General features: G+C 42.3%; 1 protein-coding gene across 1 annotated transcript in view; it reads right to left on the reverse strand.

Moving 5' to 3' along the window:
* The window catches only part of LOC104843146 (S-adenosyl-L-methionine-dependent tRNA 4-demethylwyosine synthase-like), a 107,917-nt gene that overhangs the window by 62,204 nt on the left and 22,831 nt on the right, over window positions 1–22,882 (reverse strand). Inside the window, exons 8-10 of the mRNA XM_010585918.1 lie at window positions 14,752–14,804; window positions 11,929–12,047; window positions 270–379 (exon numbers count right to left, since the gene is read on the reverse strand). Coding sequence (XP_010584220.1) covers window positions 270–379; window positions 11,929–12,047; window positions 14,752–14,804 — 282 coding nt within the window. The remainder of the gene's footprint in view (window positions 1–269; window positions 380–11,928; window positions 12,048–14,751; window positions 14,805–22,882) is intronic.

Here is a 22,882-nt window from a genome sequence, read left to right on the forward strand (position 1 = left end):
AGGAAACTCCACTCTACTCCCTCACGGCAATGGTAGATACCCAATGGCTGACTCATGTTCTAATGTCAAAATCAAGGCAGAACATCTCAGAAAACAGTGTGCACCACAAAAGTTTCTTCTCACTTACCCATCTTTCTGATATTATAAATCTCATGCCTCCTTCCCAGCATTTCACAGATGACCAGAACGTTTTCATCTATGCTTTGAAGATGCTACTGCTGGTTATCTTCCAAAAGCATCATTAATGGGGAAGAAGTGGGAGAAGTTACCTTTGAACTGCTTGATCATATTCTGATGGTTCTCAATAGCCTCCTGCAAGATCATTTCAGGTTGGTCCATCTTCCATCGCCACTCTGTGCCCACTGGATTTGTATGATGTCTGAAGGAAAAAGAGACAGTTATTCACTATTGTTTGTAACATACATGGAATAACCCATCTGTCGCCCTGGGGACTTTGGCATTGTTTAATAATATTAAAAGCAACAAGAAATTCTCAGTGATATCCTGCTTCTGACAACTTTCAGATGTCATCTTTGAACACCGTTCTCATACCCCTCTGCTTCCAGGCTCTGGTCTCCCCAGAAGGAACAATGGACCCTGCAGTTTATATTCAACTTAACATACCTATTTTGAGTCACAGGTAAAACGTTTATAAGCTAAAATGATGTTCTGCAGCCAGAAAGACCTCTAAAGAAAGGAAATCTGGTTCTACCTCCTCTTCTGACCACAGCTGCACAAAGCGTTAGAAAAGGAGGGCCCCAAGACATTTTTAGTTCCACTGAGAAGGTACCAACTGGTACCCTGAGAAGGACAGGATTTGTTTCTAACCCAATCTTTGTGTAATGCTATAGTAACAAGACAGCTGAGGGCAGACCACTTCAAACTATATGAAGAGACTAGGAAGTCTGCAGTATGCTGGAGATGCATTGCTGGTGGATCTGGTTAATCTCCCAGATTTACTCAATAGGGACTTCTCATCACTTCTGAGATCTGCTAGCTACCGCATTACTGAAACCCAAATGCAAAAAATAAAAATAAAAAGTTAACTTCTCCAAGTCAGGCAGACTGCAGGATAAAAACCACTGATCTTCCATCTGAGGGACAGCTGGTATCACATTGGGTTAGGAACCCAACCTTGCCTACCCGGAAAGGACCACTGTATCCATATATCATTTTCTTCAAAAATGGAAAAAGCCTACCCAGACAAATCCACCCAAGCACCTGGAAGATATATGGAGTTTCTCTCCATTCCCTATTTTACTAGCACGAGAGGAGGTTACAAAGCCATTGTAAGTCACCTGGAAAAAAATGCATCCTGACTAGCAAATGAAATATTATAAGCAACTGGCATGGCACCCATCATGCTTGCACCTGGACAAACACAACCCAGAGAGAGCCTGTACAAGGGCACAGACCTCTCCCTGGTGAGAGGAATTTCCCACTAACATTACTGCACTTAGACTGGTATCGAACAGGGATAATTCAGCCTTTAAGTATCAGCCTAAGAAAATCAACAAATTTCTGTGTTTTCACCTCCTTGTTCTCTCTCCATCTTCTCCTGCTTTTTTCCAAAATATGCTACAAAAGTTCTTCCACTTTTCCCCTACCAATTCTACTGCAGTTGATAGAATAATTTATTAATAGAAGAGTAGCATATTTTGCAGTGTCTTTCAAAATACCACTACTGTATTAACATAGCTCTGGACAAGAAAACAAGATCAAGCAATATATACTCCTGAAACTCTGTTTTCTGACCAGCTGATCTCTGTTTCCTCTACCACTCTCCATCATCCCTGGAAGTCAGCCACGGAGATGCTGTGAAGTTATCTGCTGTATTCTGCCTCCCAGCTACATGGGCATTAAGACATGATGCCCAGTATTTAACTAAAGGAGAAAAGACAGACGGAAGCACTTTCTCAGAATGAAGTGACTGGTCCAGTGCTTACTGAAGACAATCGAAAGACTCCCACTGACTTCTCCAAGTGAGAAAGACCTGCAGCTCCACACTTTGACAGTGCTAAAACACACAAATTCTAGAGCCAGCATCAATAAAAACAGCCCGTTGGCCCAAACATTTCTTCATCCACTTCAAGAGCAAAGATTCAAATGCTCTTCTCAAACTACTTTACCATCTCAAAGATCCTTTAAGCTAAAACAGCTTTGCTTTTTGAATTTCCCTTTTTTTTTTCTTCTATCTGCCAACATGGAAAGTTTTCTGAATGCCAACTATAAAAGGCATTTGTAAAACTCTTACATGTTTAACTACATAACTTGTAGCTTGTATATTTAATAGGGCAAGTTGGCAGAAAATCAATAGGCTCTTGATGCATGCTGGACAGCTATTAGTGTCTAACAGTGCTTGAATTTTTAACACATTCTAACTGTTTAATAAACATACCAGGTCATGTCTACAAAGCAGCTTATTTGGCAAAAAGCAGTTTCTCTTCAAATACAGGGGAAAAAAGTAATGTCTTGTGGCTGATGAGATTTTTTCACAGTCCCTGGCACAGACAGAATTTCACTATCACCTTCCCATTCCCCTGCAGGCTCTGTGACCCTCCACATCATCCACCTCACCAGCTACTCAAGTCTTGAGCAGGTAATTGTGCATAGTATTCCTTCCCTTCCCGCAATAACACAAGCAAAAAAAAATCTCACCCAAAGCCACACACATCAGAAAACCCTTATTTTATTAGAGATTCCAGGTGTGAAACAGGTTTGATTTGATACTTCAGAGACAAGCCATCACTGCCACAGCACCCCACCACCACAGAGCAATGCAAGACTGCACAAAACATGATGGGGAGGTCCCAGTTCACTCCCACTCTCCCCTGGCTAACAAGACTGCCTCCAATCCAGCCTTATTTGCATTTTCATCAGACCTTTGATCTACCAGTATTACTTGCCAGCATTACCAAAGTGTCCCTGGCAGTCAATCAAACCTCTGTGAAGTAGGTGTATGCTTCAGTGGGGCAGTGCATCTCCCTCCCTGAGCCCTTATGTATTATTTTAATAAATCCGCTTTTCACTCTCTTCTGTGAGCAATGCTTAGTATTATGAAGTCTTTCAAGAAACTTTGAGGGAAAACGCAGCACAGGTATAAAGTATCATTTACTCCAGTGATCAACTGATTGATGTTGATGCCTGGTGGGGAACATGAAGGTGAGGAAACACTGGTGGCAGTGATCATGAAAGGACAGAGCACATGGTTCCCAGGAAGGGACAGCAGGGAAAGAGCAGAATAAAAACAAGAGAGTTCAAGAAGCACACTTCAGTGAATCCTGAGAACCAGCAGGTGAGAGCCCAGAGGAGAATAGTTTAAGGGCAAAGATGTTCAGGAGAACTGGCAGGTTTTTTAAACCTTATTAAGGCAGAAGTGCAAACTGCAGCAATAAAAAGCAAAGATATGAAGTGTAACAAGAAACCAGTCTGGCAGAATCACAGGCACTTCTGCAACTTTGCAATCCTCCAGCTGAAAATAAAAGGAAGAGCACAAGAATACAGGGTCATAATGGGAAAGGTCAAGGCAAAAAAAAAAAAAAAAAAATCAGATGCAACTAGCAAAGGACATACAAAAAGGGCTAACAAGAACAACTTTCCTTATAACAATGTGAGGAGTAAGGGGAAGACCAAGAAAAAAGCTTGTCCAATGCACAAACAAACAATGTTTAATGTTTCTCCATGATGACAAGAAACCTGTTTGCACCTTTTCTTCTGCTTTCTCCTGATGGCGATGGGAAGAGCACAAATTGGACAAGAAAGAGGACAGGTTAGAGATATTTAATCTAAACAAAACTTTTTCAACTAGGATGGTTAAACTCACCCTAGAACATGTTGGATGAATTGGCTGACAGTATCAGTCACTAGTAATAAGCTGAAAGTTTGTGAGTAGCATGTAAAAGTGATTTAAAACATACCAGAAAAGTGCAAATGCAATGGCCACTTTAGCAGGAGCCAAAGATTTCTATACCAGCCCCTCTTAACTTCCAGTTCTTCAGGACATACTGGATTAAATAAGTGTTTGTGAGCCCCAGAACACAGCACTGAGATAAGTAGCAGCCAACATGAACCCGCTGAGAACCTTCCATGCCAAGACCACCTTGTAGGTGGTCCTTGTAGGCAAAAGGAAAGGAGAAGAGGTTGAGCTTTTGACACCATCTTACCCAATATTCTCATAATCTGCCCAAAGAAATGCTCTGTAAGCAGCACTGTTTTGTAAGACAGCACAAATCAGGGTAGAAAACTGATCAGTTATCACTGGTTCAGTAGGACACTAGATCTATCCAAAAGGCATCTGCAGGGTTGTGTCCTGAACTGGTACTATTTAGCAGCTCCCAAGAGTTGAATGATGGCTCAAGAGGCAGGCTTACCATATCTGAGGTAGAACCAACCTGGCTGGAGATGCAAACTCAGGGAGGACAAAGTGCAATTAAAAAGATCATCACGTCAATGGTACTACATAGTCATAACTCGCATTTGACTGCAAAATGCCTTGTGGCGGGGACAAAGTAAAGACTTCAAGTCTCTCAGATTTACTTTCTACAAAACCAGATGACCCTCACTTCAAAAAAGAAAAAGAAAGAGAAGTTTTGATAGGAACAACAATTAAAAAATCCCTATCTAGACTGCTGTCTGAGGAGGAACACAATGTTTCTATACAAATTTCCTGTTAAATAACAGACAACTATTTCTCATGTTGCTCTAAGCAATCTTTTGTTAGCTGTAGGAATGAGAAAAATAATGTTTTGTTACAAATAAATTCAGGAAGAGAAAAAAGCTTTTAAAAAGGCATGGAATTATTCCTAAACGCTGATATATTTAAACCATTTTAATGAAGAAAAAAAAATCAGGGGAATAAGGCCGAAGTCAAATGTTTGGCTATCTTAACATCCAAAGAAAACTCTCATTTTTAAAATGACAAAATATTCAGTATTTTCAAAAGAAAATTTGGACTTTTTTCATATTTTAAAATCAACTTAAATAAAAAGATTTTTCAGAAACAGGTGAAAGGCCCAACATGAATTGATGAATTTTAGATTAAACAAAACAAATCAACCTGTAACTTCTACATTTTCACTAGGAGTGCATTGCAGCTCACTAACTCCCTAAGGTTTTTCAAATCAGCTGTTCCATCAGAATAAATTTAGTCTTCTCCTTATAAGATTATTTGGTCATATACCACACCTGGCAGCAACTCATGATAGTACCAATAGTGAGGACTTTAGGTTAGTTTTGCCAGTTCCTCTGAACAGAGAGGGGACTGAACTTCAGAAGATTTTTAGAAGAACCCACTTCTGGTACTGGCACTAGTACTCAGCCCTGATGAGGCCACACATCAAATACTGTGTTCAGTTTTGGGCCCCTCACTACAAGAAAGACATTGAGGTGCTGGAGCACGTCCAAAGAAGGGCAAAGCTGGTGAAGGGTCTAGAGAGCAAGACCTATGAGGACCGGCTGAGGGAACTAGGGTTGTTTAGCCTGGAGAAAAGGAGGCTGAGGGGAAACCTTATTGCTCTCTACAACTACCTGAAAAGAGGTTGTAGCAAGGTGGGTGTTGGCCCCTTTTCCCAGGTAACAAGTGACAGGACAAGTGGAAATGGCCTCAAGTTGTGCCAGGAGAGGCTTAAATTGGATATTAGGAAAATAGGAAAAATTTCGTCACTGAAAGGGTTGTCAGGCTGCCCAGGGAAGTAGTGGAGTCACCATCCCTGGAGGTATTTAAAAGACACGTAGATGCGGCACTTAGGGACATGGTTAGTGGTGAACTTGGCAGCATTAGGTTTACTGTTGGACTCAATGATCTTAAAGGTCTCCTCCAACCTAAATGATTCTATTATTCTAACTCACACTTCTGAAATCTTAAGGATGGAGGATGCTCCATGCTGAAAAACTACATCCCAACTCTAAGAAATGCTCACTTTCTTTAAAAGCACAGTTTCTAGAAAGGCGGGCAATGCTGAGCACCTCCCAGAAGTCTGCCCTGTGCTTGTGTCAACATATTTCATTCCTTTCCAGCAGAACCACACTCAGCAGTCTCAAAGACTATTTCAAAACTAACCTGAATGTCAAGATGTACAAATCTGCTTTCAAAGCTGATAATCACTCCATCACGTTACTCCTTACTGTAAGTGGGTACCAAGTCACCAACCACCTGCAGTAAGTATCAAGACACGTGTGAGCATTTCACAGCCAATAGTCTGCTTATTTTCACTACTGATGCCATAAATATGTAAACTAATAATGACAACTACAGAAGCATTCAGCAAGTCCAAGACCAGGAAAATGCACACTGCTATAAGATGAAAAGCACAGATTTCAATCCCAGTAAGTTGCTGGCACAGTACTTCTTCCTATCATAAGCCTTTTGCGTAACAGAAACAAAAATACTACCCGCTGCACAGCGTACGCTGGGAATCCTCACACGGCAGATACTACTTTGGGGACTAAGTGCATTTACAGCAACCTTACCCTGACACTTCTGTGCCTGACTTGGCAAAATAGTGTCTAACTAATAATGAGAGCCACCCTGAGCACCACACCCTTTTGCACAGTACCGAGCAACTGATGCAACCCCATCCTGTGTAAACTTCAAGCACCAACAGCACTGCCAGCACCTCAGCAAAGTGCCAATGCTCCTGCGAGCTGGCACATATGCACCCAGCCAAGACAGTCACCACGGTCTGCTCCCATCTCACCTGATGGACCACATCAACATTTTCTCCTAGAAATGCCTCACATTATTACAGTGCTGGCAGAGCAGCAGATAAAGGCACCAAGACTTTTTTTTTTTTTTAAAAAAACATTGACAGGGCATGAACTAGGTATATTTTATGATGTCCTGCCCCCCACCCCATTTATATGGTTATTTCAAGAGCTCCTGGAAGACAGACAGGCCCAAAGGTCAACAAACCGGTGAAGAATTAAATCTGAAGGAAACAATGAACATGGGTCACAATATATTAATTCTGTAAACAAAAAATAACCAACTTGAAACACTGAGAGAAGAAGAGTATTAACTTAGCAGAACAAGGACTGGTGGCTGTAGATGCAAGGAGACTCTCTGAGCTTTCAGGCTCAGGTTCCAAGTTCTACAAACCTGCAGTGTGAACTCCTTTGATATCATAATATTTCACATTTCCCTGAAGAATTTAGCCTCTGGAGTCAAGTTACTTAATGAGAAGAAGCTTTTGTTTTAATCTATATTTTCTTCTTAATTTTTTAATGACCTTATTAAGTACCTCTCCTATGAGAGATTTTGAATTTTTAATCTCTTCATTTTGCAGGGCTTACTGTGATCACTGGCTTTTGGCCACACACTTATTTAGACTGTGTGAACAGAACTTCGCTGTTGCCTACTGTACAAGCTAATGCTGATGTGTTCAAGTACAGGTATAAACATCATAAAGTTACAGAAGAAGAAACAAGAACCGATTTCTTTACAGAATATTTCACTCTGGTTTGCCTCCTCCTCAGATGCAAAAATAATAAACCCTATTAATTTAAATCTTATTTAGCTGTTCCATCTCTCCACAATAATTCATTGGGCTTGAGATACTCAGCCAGAAAACATAATCAAATCAGGTTTGCCTGGTGCTACAATACAGTGTCAGAAAGCCTCAGTCCCCACACTTGCTTTAATTGATTAAAAGATTCAGTCAGTTACACATTTCCATTTAGACAATTAAGCTAAAGAGACACTACAAACACAGCAAGACCAGCTGAGAGCAATAATGGATAGTGGCAGACTATTTTTGTAGGGAGAATTATGACTTAGGGATGTTGCAGTAATTAAGGTGTTGGTTCCCCCCCTCCATGCTCTTGATGCAACAGCCTCAGGAGTTCAACACAGCATGATTGCTTCCTTGCAGGGGGAACACCATACAAATGAACAATCTGCTTTTCCTATCCTCCCAAGAAGCTGCAACATTATAAACCTGCATCACCAAACTCTAAGACAGCTCTCTGAAGGGGAGAGGCAGGGAAGTATGAGCCAGTGGTCACATCAGTAAGGCGTCCTGGCAGGCTTGATATCTAACAGGGACATACCGCTGCCATGGACAAGGAGGAGAAGGAAGGTCTCCAGTGCAGTCAAGCTCCATCTTTTACAAAAACCCCTAACTTTGAGTGTGTTTGGCTGCTGGCTCCACCCATGATTCCTGGTTCGGGGCCAAAATGTGTCAGTCACAACCAGCCAACTACAATGACATCCAGTTCCCAGGGAAAGTGGCTAAACTACAGCATTTCTTGCCAAAGTGAGGAAGAGAGAACAAACAGGCCCCTTGGCCTTTTCCTCAGTGATCCTGGGAAAGCTGTGGTGGTTATGCAGTTGGAAACACTGGCAGACTCTACAAATGCCAGAATCCTGAAAGAAGAGATCAAGAAAAAAAAAGAATCACAGCAGTCTTATCTGCAACTTAGTGTGCAGAGCTGCATGACAAGACCAGCAAGGCATAAAACCTGTATTAAAAACATTTTGCCAACAGTAGATCAAGATGGTAACTACTAATAAGAAGGTAACATGTTTATCCTACACAGCCACCGGTGACTGCAATTCTACATTTAATCTCACGTGATTAAGAATCTGCAAGGCATGGTGGGCTTAAAATAAAAAGTGTATAGATAGCCCTGGCTGCATGGTTTGTGAATTGTGCTGACATGCAATCAGTAAGGAGGAGAGTGTGTACAGAAATCCCTTCTTCCTACACCAAATTAACCTGACCAGCACAGCTCACAGCCACACAAAGGCTATAGCAGCCCAAGCACAGGGTCTGAAAAAGCAACCAAAGTGAAGAAAGCTTCTTTCAGCAGCAGTTCTGGTTTATGTCAAGCTTAAGTTATACATAAAGTGAGCCTTGGGATGGGTCTCAAACTGAGCCTTAAGTCTTCCAACTCGATAGAGGTCTGAGAAGACAGACAGCTGCAGTCCATATGGAAGAGTCAAACAACTGCAACCCATTTCAACCACCGAAGGTAAATAAATGAGAACATTTTTCAGCACAGTCCCATGGAAAGCTGTTTCCTTGCATTCAGGTTGTTAACATTAGTAAAATAAGCATTCTAGCACTCGTTATCATTAGGACTACTGTTTCCAGGATTCCTCTTAAAAGTGACAAATGACATTTACAAGGTGATGAGTTAGAGGCATGTGGAATGTATCACACATGGCGATTTATCCCAATTACTGCACTTTTCAATTTACACTTGATTTCCCTGACTCAGTCCCATACTCAGAACACAGGCTGCTGCTGCTAAGAAATACCGAGTTGGGTCATTTGGAAGGGGAACAGTGTTAAATGGTCTGCCATGCAATACTAGGAACAAAATGCCTCATTCTGACGATGTTATTGCTTTCTATTTGCTGTTTATGATGTACCTTCTGTGTAGGGACAGAAGGACAATAACAGGCATACCAATCGTCTTCCTACCAGTACAGTCACCACTGCAGAACTAAATGCACCAATGCTAGCTGATACATTAAAAATAAAAAAAAAAGACAAGCAGTACATTTTTCTTCCCAGTCATTATATTGCTCTGACAAAAAGCAGCAAAACTTCCACATTGAACATGCCATTTGCTGGGTCCTTTCAAGCCAGCATATCATAGAATCATTGAATGGTTTGGGTTGGAAGAGACTTCAAAGATGTCTAGTTCCAACTCCCCTCCCATAAGCAGGGACCCCTTCCACTAGAGCAGGTTGCTCAAAGCCCCATCTAACCTGGCACTGAACACTTCCAGGGAGGGGGCATCCATAGCTTCTCTGGGCAACCTGTTCCAGTGCCTCACCACCCTGATAGCGAGGAATTTCTTCCTTATACCTAATCTAAATCCACCCTCTTTCAGTTTAAAGCCATTATCCCTTGTCCTATCACTACATGCACTTGGAAAAAGTCCCTCTCCAGCTTTCCTGTAGGCCCCCTTTAGGTACTAGAAGGCTGCTATAAGGTGTCCCTAGAGCCTTCTCTTCTCCAGGCTGAACAACCCCAATTCTCTCAGCCTGCCTTCATAAGAGAGGTGTTCCAGCCCTCTGATCATCTTCATGGCCCTCCTCTGGCCTCACTCCAACAGGTCCCAGGTCCATGTCCTTCTTACGTAGGGGGCCCCACAGCTGAATGCAGTACTCCATGTGGAGTCTCATGAGAGTAGAGTAGAAGGGCAGAATCACCTCCCTCGACCTGTTGGCCATGCTTCTTTTGATGCGGCCCAGGATACGGTTGGCTTTCTGGGCTGCAAGCACACACTGCCAGGTCATGTTGAACTTCCTGTCAACCAACACCCCTAAGTCCTCCTCCTCAGGGCTGCTCTCAATCCATTTTCCACCCAGCCTGTATTTGCGCTTGGGATTGCCCCAACCCATGTGCAGGACCTTGCACTTGGCCTTGATGAACTTCATGAGGTTTGCACAGGCCCCCCTCTCAAGCCTGTCAAGGTCCCTCTGCATGGCATCCCCTCCCTCCAGCTTGTTGACTGCACCACACAGCTTGGTGTTGTTGGCAAACTTGCTGAGGGTGCACTCAATCCCACTGTCTATGTTGCCAACAAAGATGTTAAACATGCCGGTCCCAATACCGACCTCCGAGGAACACCACTCAATGAAAGCCCATCAAGAGCACCAGTTAACATTTTTTAATAGACTCCCAATTGCAAACTTAACAGTACAACCGGCGTCTAACACTTATACTTAACACTAACATGGGAGACAGCTTCAAAGTGCCTTCAAAATTATAGCAGTCCTTTTGCACTGATGCTGTCATTTAAATATTCTCATGAAATATTTGCATTATTAAAACTTGAAGACTATGAAAGACTGAAAGTGGTACTCAGAGGAATTTGGCTGGTTTTGCATGGAAATATTGGGATGTTGAACACCCAGGCATAGGGATGGAATGGGTGTTATTGGCAGCCAGCCCCCTGGGATAGCCATAAATACCAAAGGAAGCACTGCCCCCATGGTTTGAATTAGCTAGCAAGGTAGAAGACAAGAGCTCAAAGAATAACCTCCACATCCTCCCACCCAGTACACTTTCACATCACTGCTTTTATTTTTGCTGAGCCTCTCATTTTCTCTCATTCTGCACTCCCCCAGCCTAGCAAAAACCTCCCTCGGAAACCCAGGCATTTCGGTGAGTAAGCAGTGCTAGAGCAGCTCACAGTTCAGATCCAGGCAAAGCTCACTTCCTTTAGAGAATTAACAACAAAGTAATTCCGCTGAGATAAGGGGTCACTTTACTGACTAAAATGGAAAGTCATTTATTAGCTACTGTTTTAGAAAGGCAACAGTTACTAAGTCATCACTTTTCACTCCTTGAGAACGCAACTGAATTGGTGGGGGTGAAGGTACTTTAAATAAGAAAAATGGTCCAATTTCAAAACAAAGATACTCACATCGCTTAGTGCCTTGGTGGCTTTGCACAACAAGAGCCAGCCCATGTTCTCCAGAGCACCAGGAGCCATGGGGAGTCCCAGACAGTGACCTCCAGAAGGAACCAAACCTCTACCAAGTGCTCGGCACAAGCAGCAGTGGGCATTGCAGGGCAGTAGACGGAGAGGTGTCTGCCTCCTGCCTCCCCGATTCCTCATTCCACCTCTCCCCAGCTAGTCTGAACTCACTGGGGCCCAAGACCTGGCTGCACAGGACTCAGCTTTAAAGGAGGCGGCACTGGGGAGCCCTCAGATCCTCTTCAGCCTCTGAGATGTGAAGCCCACCCACCCAGCTCACCTACCATCCCTGACCTACAGACTCTGCAGCTCTCAGAAGGGGAGGAGTACAAGCAGGAAGGGGGAGGAACACTGCTCCCTTCCAAACACTTCCTCCCCTAATTTCCAAGTGAAAAGGGCACACAAGTAACACTGCCCTAGGTTTGAGGAACAGGACAGGGACAGAGTAGAACAGAGTCCCTATCCCAAAGTAAAACTGCATCAGTATTTTACCTCCAGCAAAAGACGCATTTGTTTGCGCAAGCCAGGCTCGGCGTGGCCTCCATGCAGCGGTGGCTCTCAATTCCATAAAATGTGTGTTTATAGCAGCCTCCTCGGCCTCGAAGCATCGACTAACAGCAGAGAAAGACACATACAAACACCGAGAAAGTTAAAACACACCTGTAACCAAATCTGTAACCAAAATGGGTGCAAAGGTTTAAAATCTGCTCCCTGGGCATATTTGCAGTTTTCAGTCACTAGTAACTCCTGTGTTCAAAGTCACCTGTGACAGACATTGAAAGCGAGGTCACAGCTGCAGAGCAGATCAAAATAATGATGACAGAAGCAGTCTGTTTTAAGAAATTCATAGCACACAGATCAGGGTATAGCGTGACTGTTTATATACACCCTTACAGAAAAAAGGCATTTATAATGTCAAATTTACAACTGTTGTAGAGGAGAGAGACTTCAACATAATCGCTAACTTCTCAGTTGCAACACCACAGCATAACAATGTGCTTTACTGAAGCTTTTAACTGAATCAGCCCACAAAAGAAAGCAGGTGAAGCCACTTAAGCTGCAAGAAATATTATTGTAAAAGCTCACTAAAGAGTAACAAGGATCAATTTCAAGGCTGCCCTACTGAACACTCAATTCTTTTCATTTGTCTAGTAGAGTATTTCTTCTAGCACTAAATTAAATAAATACCCTGACCTTATAAACCCTCATTCACACCAGTCAGCAGCTCCAGTGGGACACTGCACTTTCCTTCACAGCAGAACCACAGCAGCCTTCCCATTGGGATTTAACTCCTATTTAGCATGCAAGTTGCTTGTAGCAAAGACTGTCTTTCATTATCTCAGTTAAATAATAATAAATGAGAATGAATCTTTACTACTCTCAAGAGAAAATTTGAAATATGACATAGTAACTTTTAATCTACCTTCCTCTACCTGAAAAGTCCTGGTGATCCACAAGAAAATCTCCACAGAGTAGCAGGAAAAGAATATACAGGTAACCCCTAACACACGCACAGCCTTGTTATAGAGTTGGAAGATTAAACAAATTGGAAAATACTGTTTATTCTACCCATTCCTCAAAACAAGAGAGATGTCAGGAGATTCACAAATTCTAGGAGAGCAACTTATATTTTGGATTTCATAAGACAGTCAAATCAACAGACTCTTCCTAAAATTTGCAGGTTTTATGCTCTTTTCCAGAATATGACAGAACACAATCATTTAAATCTGAGATATCACTATGAAATTCTACTTAATACTAATCCTTCTAGCCCTCCTCCTGCTTTCCACTGATACAAATCTCAAACAAGCCTCCCAAAGATATTCACATATTGGCGTGAATCTGAGTCAAAGCCACTGCCTGTAACCAATTCCAGCTCAATTTATTAGAACACTTTACATTCAATTCCTGCTTAAGCTAAAAATAGATGGTCCTATCTAAGCACACAGGGCTGCTATTTATTTTGTGAAATGGCTTTACAGTGCTGCATTAAATTCTGGTTCTTTAATAAAAATAGGTTCTCTGGTCTTCTCTCTCAGTCACAGCATTGATGAAGTTTGACAAGTTTTTCTTTAAAGGTTTCATGGCCTTCTCTGACACTAAAAATGACAGAAGAGAGAAATATTTGTAAGAGTAAACAGCAGAAGCATCAGTGGCATCAGTATATCTCACAAATATTCATGACAATACAGCAGTGGGCTCTTTAAACCATTCACAGGAACAAGTCTTTTGATGAAACACTTCATTGATACCAGGCATTTCAATAAGAAAACCTCACTGCAGCCACCCGCTTTGGTGATTGCCATTCAAAGAGCTCATTTCAAAAATAAACAAAGTTAATCATGCAGCAAAAGAGAGCTGAGAGACCAAGGAACTGATCACTGCCACAGCACAAGAATTACAGATGTGCTGGCATTTTAATGAGGTGATGATTCCCATAGTTTATCACCCCATGAATGCTGAAAGCTTTAGTATGTTAGATCAGTGTTACTCCCCAGATGTATAACACTATTGACCAGCTTTCAACTTGTGGGCTTCTCAGGCACCTGCAAAGGACTGATGAAACAACAAACATACTGAAGTGGCTGAAGTTTGTTCTACAGGGCTCTGTGCCCCTGCTGGGAACGCTTTTAAGTCTGCGAACTACTTGAAAAGCTACTAGCTTACATAGCCTACAATACACAACTGCAGAGCCTGGAGGATTACTTTTTTCATATGGATGTGTACAAACACACACACAGACATATTACACACAACTATATACATACACACACACACTCCCACAGAGTAATTTTTAAAAAGTCCTAGCATTCACAAGTGACAGTTACCTCGCTATCTGAATCTTACTTGACAAATGCTGAAAACCAGTGGAGGAGCACTGTCACAAACCAGATATATCAGTCACAGAACAACAGGTTCAAATGCCCTTGTGTGCCCATTCGAGTGTAATGACGGACTGTGCTATCTTTGTTTCAGAAGACCTCACACTGGTGAAGTAACTTTTCCACTTTTCTCTGCAGTGTTCTGTTCCTGCCATATATTTCAGCAGGCAGGAGATATTTTAGCAGACAGCAGAATAACAGGAAAAACAACAGAAAGTGATGTTCGCAGCTCTTTGCCATGGTCGCATTCTCACTTCTAGCAGTGGGATTTTAATAGCTTGAAATGCAGAACTACAGCTTGGAAGATTAAATTTGTTTTCATTCAAGTAATATCACATTTTTAAAGGATATTTCATCTGGAAATTGAAATACCTGAATAAGTCTCTAGCTTTTTGTTGTTGTTTATAAAATGAGAAAAGGAAAGAGAGTATACCTTTGTCCATCGGCAGAGCTTCACCCCAGAATGGCTTCCAATCAGTTTGTAACCTGAAAATTAACAAACAAACAAACAACAAAAAAATCAAATGATTCATTTTACCCTGCAGTAATTGATACACAAAACATACCAATTGGTACACAAAATTCTTAAGCATCACAGTCTCAATGCTGCTCTTCCCCATTGGCCCAAAGGTGACACTACCAAGATGATGTCAGTGCCCACCCACAGCACCCTCCATTTGATTCTGGGAGCCTGCACATCAGCGCAAAGGCCATGGCCACCCAAGGGACTTCAGCCAACTTGAAACAGTTTCTCTTAATGGGAGATTTATTTATATTGTTCAGTCTTGTTTGAAACAACAGGGGGTGGCCAGAAGACTTCATATAACAGGATGGCAGACTAACAGGTCTAGCCCAGTGATGTCGGACATCTCACTGACCCCAAGGGACAGCACTTGGGTGGGAGCAGGACAGGGACCCAGAAGCATCTCCCTGGCCCTAAGACATCAACATAGAACAGACTCTTCCCCAAAACCAAGGAGACCTAATTCCCACTGCTCCTTAGCAGGTCTGACCCAGCCTGGAGGACAACATCTGATTCACAGTGCAGCTGCAAGGGCAGAGGAAGAGAACTGAAATGCAGGGCTCAGCTTGAACCCAAACTTCACAGGTTCACCAGTTCCATCTCCACTAGCTGTGGTGGAGCCACAGTGAGGGAGCCGCTCCTCCGTACCCAGAGCAAAGCTGATTTCACATCACTTCCCTGCTCCCCAGCCAAGATCAACACAATTTCATTTAAATTTATTGGTCCAGGAGGATTAATTCCACAACGTTTGTTAAGCACTAAGTACTATTATTACCTAAACTGCTTGAGTTGGGTTATTTTCCTCTTTGAAAAAAGTACTTAAAGACCAATATATCTGAAGGATTAAAAGTCACTTCAAAATCAGCATAAAAATAAGAGGGATTTGAGAAGCCTCACTGTGTCATTCACATGGTAACATTTATACGTCAATGGCCTGGTTGTCCCCAAACCCAGCACGTCTCAACTAGCTGCTTTAGGCTGATGTTTATATTAACACTTTCAAGGGAAAAACCCTGAAAATTTAGGTATCAAGTCTCTTTCCTGCCAACCAGCACAAACTTAACAGGGAAAAAAGCCTTCTGCTCAGCAGAAAAACCGGCCTTCACCTCCTACAACAAAAAGTAGCACAATTACCCTGCCCTGCTCATTTGTCACCATGCATCTTTTGCACAGCAAGATCCCAGGGGAGTGCAACTGCACCTCAGAGTCCCCCACACCTCCAAGGACACCAAACCAGCCAGGAACTACAGTGACAGCAGATGTCACAACAGCTGCACCAGCTAAAAGTTAAACTGTGTGGAGACACACATGGCCAATGAGGAATCACACAGCATCATGCTGCAGTTACTCTGTCACTTAAACCCAGCAGAGATCTGCCCAGTTTCCTCTTTCTTCTTGACCTCACGTTTGCTCCTGTCACCTTGTGCTGGCTCTAACCTTGCTGTGGGGTTAGGACATATGCGATTTTAGCCTGATCAGTTCCCTGCGGTGACTTGCCAGGAGACCGTACGAACACAGGCCAGCGCAGGGGAGGTGGGTGGCAGGAGCAGGCAGGGGGGATACCCTGTTAGATGGCAAAGGGGCCAACTGCCAGACTAAGTGAGGCTTTGGGGACTTCAATGTCAGGCTGCTCCTGTGTCCTGAGCTGCCTCTGTCCCTCCAGCTCCGTGGGAATGAACAAGATTTCAACATTTTCCTCCCTAAATGAACAACCTCCAATACAGCAAGGAAGAAAGAACTGCTGTAAGCCAAAAAGCCTTGGTATTTCACATGGCAGATCATCCAATCCTTTCCTGGAGAAAGACATCAGTGTAACCCTGGATCAGCACTTCTAACATAGAACTGATAGCCTGCAAAGCCACATGCAATACTGGGGACACCTTTATCTAGGACTGGATGAGACCCAGAAAACCTTGTGGCAACCTCTGACTGACACTTGTCAGAGGCACAGCCAAGTATGCACAACTGCATTCAGCCGCATCACATCACCTCTCCCATCCTGGGTCTGTCCTGCCTATTTCTTCAGCATTTCTTTGCAAACAGGCTTGTCCAGCAAGGTCTAATCTCAACTGAGACCTCCCTGTGCTGCTAAAATTTGTGTCCTTACAGGATTTCTTGACGAGCATTGAAGAGGGTGCTGCATTCCTCCTCTCTGTAATACAGCTGTCCAAGCCAGACTCTTTGCTGATGTCAACCAGCACAGCCCTAGCCTTATTTTTTTCCATTTTTCAGAATCCAGCAACAGCATTCATGTAAGATTATTCTCTCACAGATCCCTTGTCAGCAGAAGTAATATGGCTGCTTCAAAATGGGTTTTAGATTAAAATTAAATTGGAAATAGGACATGCTTGCCCAGATCTGCTACTGAGTTGTTTGAGGGAAGAGAGGAAGCAGCTAAACTGAGCAAGGTGCCAAGCTCTAGAGCCCAAAGCTGCAGCATTTTCTCTTAAGTTACTTAAATCAACTTCCACCATGTGGAGCGCCCACAGCTTCCTTTAAAGGCCAAGAAAATTGTACACGTTCAACATCAAAACAGAGCCTTACAAACTTCAGCCAGCTTTAGTGATGAGAAGGGGCTTACTCATCTTGTTTGCTGCTGCCAGGAGTCACAGCTATGGTTACAGGAAGAAACAGCATATACTTGCAGAACATCTTAAAACCACTGTATGAAGCTGTTGAACTCTGGTCTTCACCACATAGGTAACTCTGGTAGAAAGTGTGGTTACCCTGCTAAGCCATCACAGTGAACACTGGCCATGCCATGGTTTTTCAGACTTGGAAATCAGATAATATATCAGTGATGAAGGCTGAACACTTTTTACACATCTGCTCTAGGTGAGCAGAGTCTTTCTACCTCTGTAAAGCCTATTTCTTCAAGTACTTGCTTTACTGCTGGCTAGTAACACAGGCAGCAAACCAGTTCAGGCTAAAAGAAAGTACAAAGGGTTAAGCAAGAACCACGCAGTGCTAAGTTTCAAACCAAACGTGAGAAAATGTGTTTATGAACCAGGGGTCTTCTCAGTTCTGTTTCCACATCACAGCTTCTGCTGAACCCTTTTGAAAGCTCAGGCTAGCTCATCTCAGCTTTGCCACAACTTCACTGCGGCTCTGCCAAAGCAAATGGTGGTTGAATCAAATCTTTCTGATGGCCCAGAATTCTGCACCTACATATGTCAGGACTCACTGAACACATTCACTATTTTGCTTTTAAGGCATATAACTTGTGAGCAATAACTCTAACTCAATATGGATACACCACCTTCCAAACAATACAGCGTACTGTCTTGATAGGACTCTGCTCACAGTCCATATGTATCTTCAGATACTAAGGCTCAACAATACCAATCCATTTATTATTTCTACAGCCTCATATTGAAAGGATTCCTTAAATTGTAAGCAGGCTCATAGTAATCAGCTCAACTCCTGACTAAAGGCACAAGAACATCTAATCTGAAGTCTATGTATTAGTTGATGCTGCTCTAGATGATAAATTTTGAATGACCTAGAAGCCTGCCAAACTCCACTGAAATTAAGTGTCATTTTTTACTATATTAAGACATGAATTAAGCTTTTAAACAAGCTTTTGGACAAAGTGAGTGTTATCAGGCAATAACACTAGGCTGATAAACATTTGGTGACTGCTTGCCCCGATAATCCAACTGGATTTTAACAGACCACAGACAGACTTTTAATCAAAGAGATGGCAGCATCACAGATGGTGACTGCTCCATTGTGTGGGACAAAACTGTTCTGTGACCATTTTAAACTACACTGCAGCATTTCAACTCCATCATGTAAATAATAGTTTTAAAATTCCATTCTCTGAAATTCAAAGAATTCATCAAGGGAGCCTACTGAGCTCTCAGCCACTGAGACAGGACACTGCTATCTATATACCCATGTCACTTTCTAGGATATCAAGGTATTCTGGTTGTGGTTTTGCTAGTTCCCCAGTGCCATACACATAACAAGACTTTCTAAGCTCCTGAACGTGCATGAATTATGTGTATATGTAAGCAATTAAGTTATTTTAATCTTGAAAGCAGAACAGATATGATAAACCAAATTTCTACAACTGTCCATATCACAAGCAGTGTCATGATATCTGCAGTCTAACAAAAATGCATCTGTAGGACAGCTATACTGAACAGCTTTCAAAGATCCCCGACTATCCCAACATGGCAAAATGTCCATACGAAAAGTCAAAGACACCTTCCAGCTCAGATTTCTATACCACCATGCTTCAACAGAAGACTTTGAAAACACAAAGGAAAAGATTTCATTATGAAAGAATGAAATAGATCAGTGGTTGAAAAATCCCCAAATGGTACAAGACTTAGCCATCCTTCTCTAAGACTGCAGTCACTGTAAGCTTGGTAAAAGCCAATCTGATGTCACATTGTGCTTCACGAACTCAAATGACTTTCAGAAGGCTTTTCTTCCGAGAAGAGTAATATACAGCTGACAAATCAGTGTGGTTCTATCAAGCAATCTCCTTAAATAAAAGCCCTCTGGTTTGAAGCAATGATTATCCATTAAAGCTAAAACTCAGTGCAGAAAGGGGAACTTCACACTAGAAGAATGTTTACAGGGAAAAAAGTTTCCAATTTCCTGCTGTTTTGCAAGACTGCAGTTTAAAGGGGCCAGAGCTGAAGGTCAGCAACACGGCAGTAATCCATCACCACCACTTTACCATTTTGAAAGTTGTAGCACAATTGCTGCACTTGAGCCATGGCCCAAAAGACAATGTTCAGACTAAAGCTAGAAAATGAATAAAAATAAAAAAAACAAGAAATGCCATTGGTGAAAGGAACCTGTTCAAATTGTAACAGTATTTTGTACAAATACAGAAAGTGGCAGCATCTGGGCAATGGAATTTTTCAGATTGCCCAAGCACGATAGGAGAAACCTCCAGTTTCATTCCTAGCACTGCTCAATCTTCAAGAAACCCTTGCCAAGCCCATCAAGATCTACTTTACATTTCTCTTTTTTTGAAAAAGAAGAAAGTGCTCTTCAGAAGTACAAAAGGTTTGTGATTTGTGGAAGGACTTGCTTCCATGAACTCAAAGCAGAAGTGAGGACGTGAGAAAGGATTACAGGACTGTACCTTGTATGCAAAAAAATACTGTCATTCCAAAATGGATGGAAAGTTTGGTCTTTCAGTAGAGCTGCTGAAATACTGCTTCAGATCCTTCTTATCATACTCAAAACAAAGAATATCTTGAACATTTTTAACACATAGTAAAAGCCTGCTAAGGTTAGTGAAAGAAATACAGCTGCTTCAGCAGGCAAACCAAACCTAACCCAGTATCAAGAAAATGAGACTGGCAAAGTTCAAGGGTGGGAATGCCAATAGCTATAATAAATTCTAGTCTCAACACCTGATCATAAAAGAGCTAAAAAATTCTTAAAATCTGGCTTTTCACTTAAACCCAGATGTCCATTTTAATCCAAAAGCATCTTTTCCTTTGCAGCACAGAACTGCCTGGGCAGTAGGAATATAAAACCTCCAATATTCAAGCGCATAATTTCTTGTCAAACTATGCCTTTGACAAAAACAGCCAGAGACTACTGATGTTTTCACCTACATCAACTAATACTGAAGATAAAACCAGAAGAAAAACCTTCTGTATCTGGCACCTTTGACAAAGAGCAATGTGGTAAGTCAGACCATTCGCTGAGCTGTTACAAAATGTTTGCCATGAACACGTCGTGTTGGTGACCTCCACTAGGAGCAACCACAGCAAAGCATGTCTTCTAGAAGTGAGGTCATGGGCATCAACAACATGGCGGCCCATCCCATTTTAATCCATCTCCCAAATCAACTGCAAGTTCTTGAGACCTCCTCTCACCCAAAGCGAGATAGAGAAAGGATGTCCACCCCTCAGCCCAAGTAGTTTCACCAATTTCTATATTGGCTTTGCCATCCCAAGAGGAGAACAGCTGCTCCCCTACTCCCAAAAAGGGATTTTGGGCGCTTGGCAAACAAATATCCATCACCATCCACCAGAACAATCCTAAGAAAACAGAACTAATCAGGCATTCCAGAAGTCACCTTTCAACTGCTCTCAGACACTGCATTCAAGACAAAGGCTTGTAATATAAAAGCCCCTCAAATGTTCTGAATAGCAAAAGAATCCCCACACCTCTGTCCGGGAGGCTGAGAAGACACAAGCTCCACTGAGGAGGAAAGCACATCCAATTCATTCTCCAGCTGCAAAACAGGCAGAATAAAAGAAAACATGATGGGACTCTTGAAAAGGCTGTCTCACAGAAGAGCTGGTTTCCCCACAAACACATGCCCTGCACTGCATCAGCTTCCCTGCTGGGGCCAGAGCAACAGCTCCATTGCCAGGACCCTGGCCCCTCCTCTCACACTCACCTGCGCTCCCACAGAGGACCTTTGGGTCCCTCCAGTGCCTTCTGTAGCCCTGCCTCATATCTCCAGCTCCCCTCACATCTTTCACCTATTTTGGCTGGCCTGATGGCTCGGCAGGAGACAGCAAATGCATACCTAGCCTAAAATCTCATCCTTACCAAGTAGCAGTAACTAGCTGGCCAAACAGAATGGGTCATAACTCAGAGGTCATGACGTTCAGGGAGGAAGAAAAGAGCCTCAGTGTATCTTCTTTATTCATAGTAAAATTCAAGAAATCTGCAGGAACTTAATGTCTTCAAGAACTGCACATCAATATCAACTTTGGCTGAAAAGTTTTAAGTAAAAGGCAGCAGCCAGCCTGCACAACTCCCCTCCTCAAGTACCCAGACAAATACATAAAGAGTCAGAGACAGAACTACAAGTTGCTACAGACAAGATTTTTCTTGTTTGTGTTTTACTGAGTCGCTCTTTTTCAGTCATTCTGGGCCCATTTCTTTCTCTACATTTCCATTTGTATAAGCTGTCCCCTTGCTTGGGGAGAGTGTCATGTTTTCATGAAAGGACAGCAAATTTTAATCCTTGCCTGAATGTATCTTATATTTTGTTCCAGCTTAATAGACTTAATTTCAAAGACCAATACTCTTCAAAGCCCTTCCAACCCCCCACACCCCCCAAAAAAAGCATGCACTTCAAATATAAATGCATTTATGCTTATTTTCCTCTATTATTCATGGGGTAAGTGTACCAGCTCCAGTAACTACACAAGGAAAGAATCAGGCCTGCAAAAGCAAGCTTTCACCATCTACTCTGCTCCTGATAAGCTGCTACATCTGTGCCAGCAAATGAGTATTGCAGTCAGCTCACCACCACCAGCTCTTGGCAGCTTCCACGCTATGGGACTTCAGCATCTTCTGCTTCCTGGATTCTTCCTCTTTAACTGTGTATTTGCTGTTTATTTACACAGACATTTTCTAAGGAGCTGCAAGAAAGTTTACCAGGCTTAACTTTGCCTGGTTTTGGTCATTGCTTTTATTCTGCTTACTAAGAATAATTTGCTATTTTGCAAGCTAATTTTTAATCTTCCCATGGCCAGTATTTGAATTCTGTGGTACATTTCAGGGACTGCACCAGTGTTACTGATCCCTGACCCAGCTGTGAGCTGCTAGTGCCACCTGGAGTTTAATAGCTATACATAAAGCACATCAAATCCCAAAGATGCATGCAAAAATTTTAGCATACAGCCTGCAAAAATATACATCCAGCAGCACCAATCTCTGTGCAACATCTTTGCACAGTGGATCTCATTCCCAAAATCTGGAGACTCAAAAAGCTCAGCACAGTGAGCCAAGCTAAGATGGTCAGAAGAGCTCAGAGCTGCTGACAATGGAAACCTCAGTCCAAGAATGGACAGCAAAAGCCACCAAGTACTTTTAAAAACCTAATCTCAAATAAGGTTGATAAGCACTTGAAAAGCCCAGTCTTCATTTTTTTTCTGAAGTCAGTCTCTTGATTGCCCATACACACTGAAAAACATAGATCAAATTTTATCTTTATGTCAACCATGTAGTCAAAGCATGAAAATAAGTAGTTACTGAAGCAGCCCATACTATTTCAGATACAAGCTGTCTCCTAATACTACTTGCCTTTAGATACAAGTAAAAT

Source organism: Haliaeetus leucocephalus, unplaced genomic scaffold, assembly GCF_000737465.1.
Source record: "Haliaeetus leucocephalus isolate CR32 unplaced genomic scaffold, Haliaeetus_leucocephalus-4.0 Scaffold136, whole genome shotgun sequence".
Lineage (NCBI taxonomy): Eukaryota > Metazoa > Chordata > Aves > Accipitriformes > Accipitridae > Haliaeetus > Haliaeetus leucocephalus.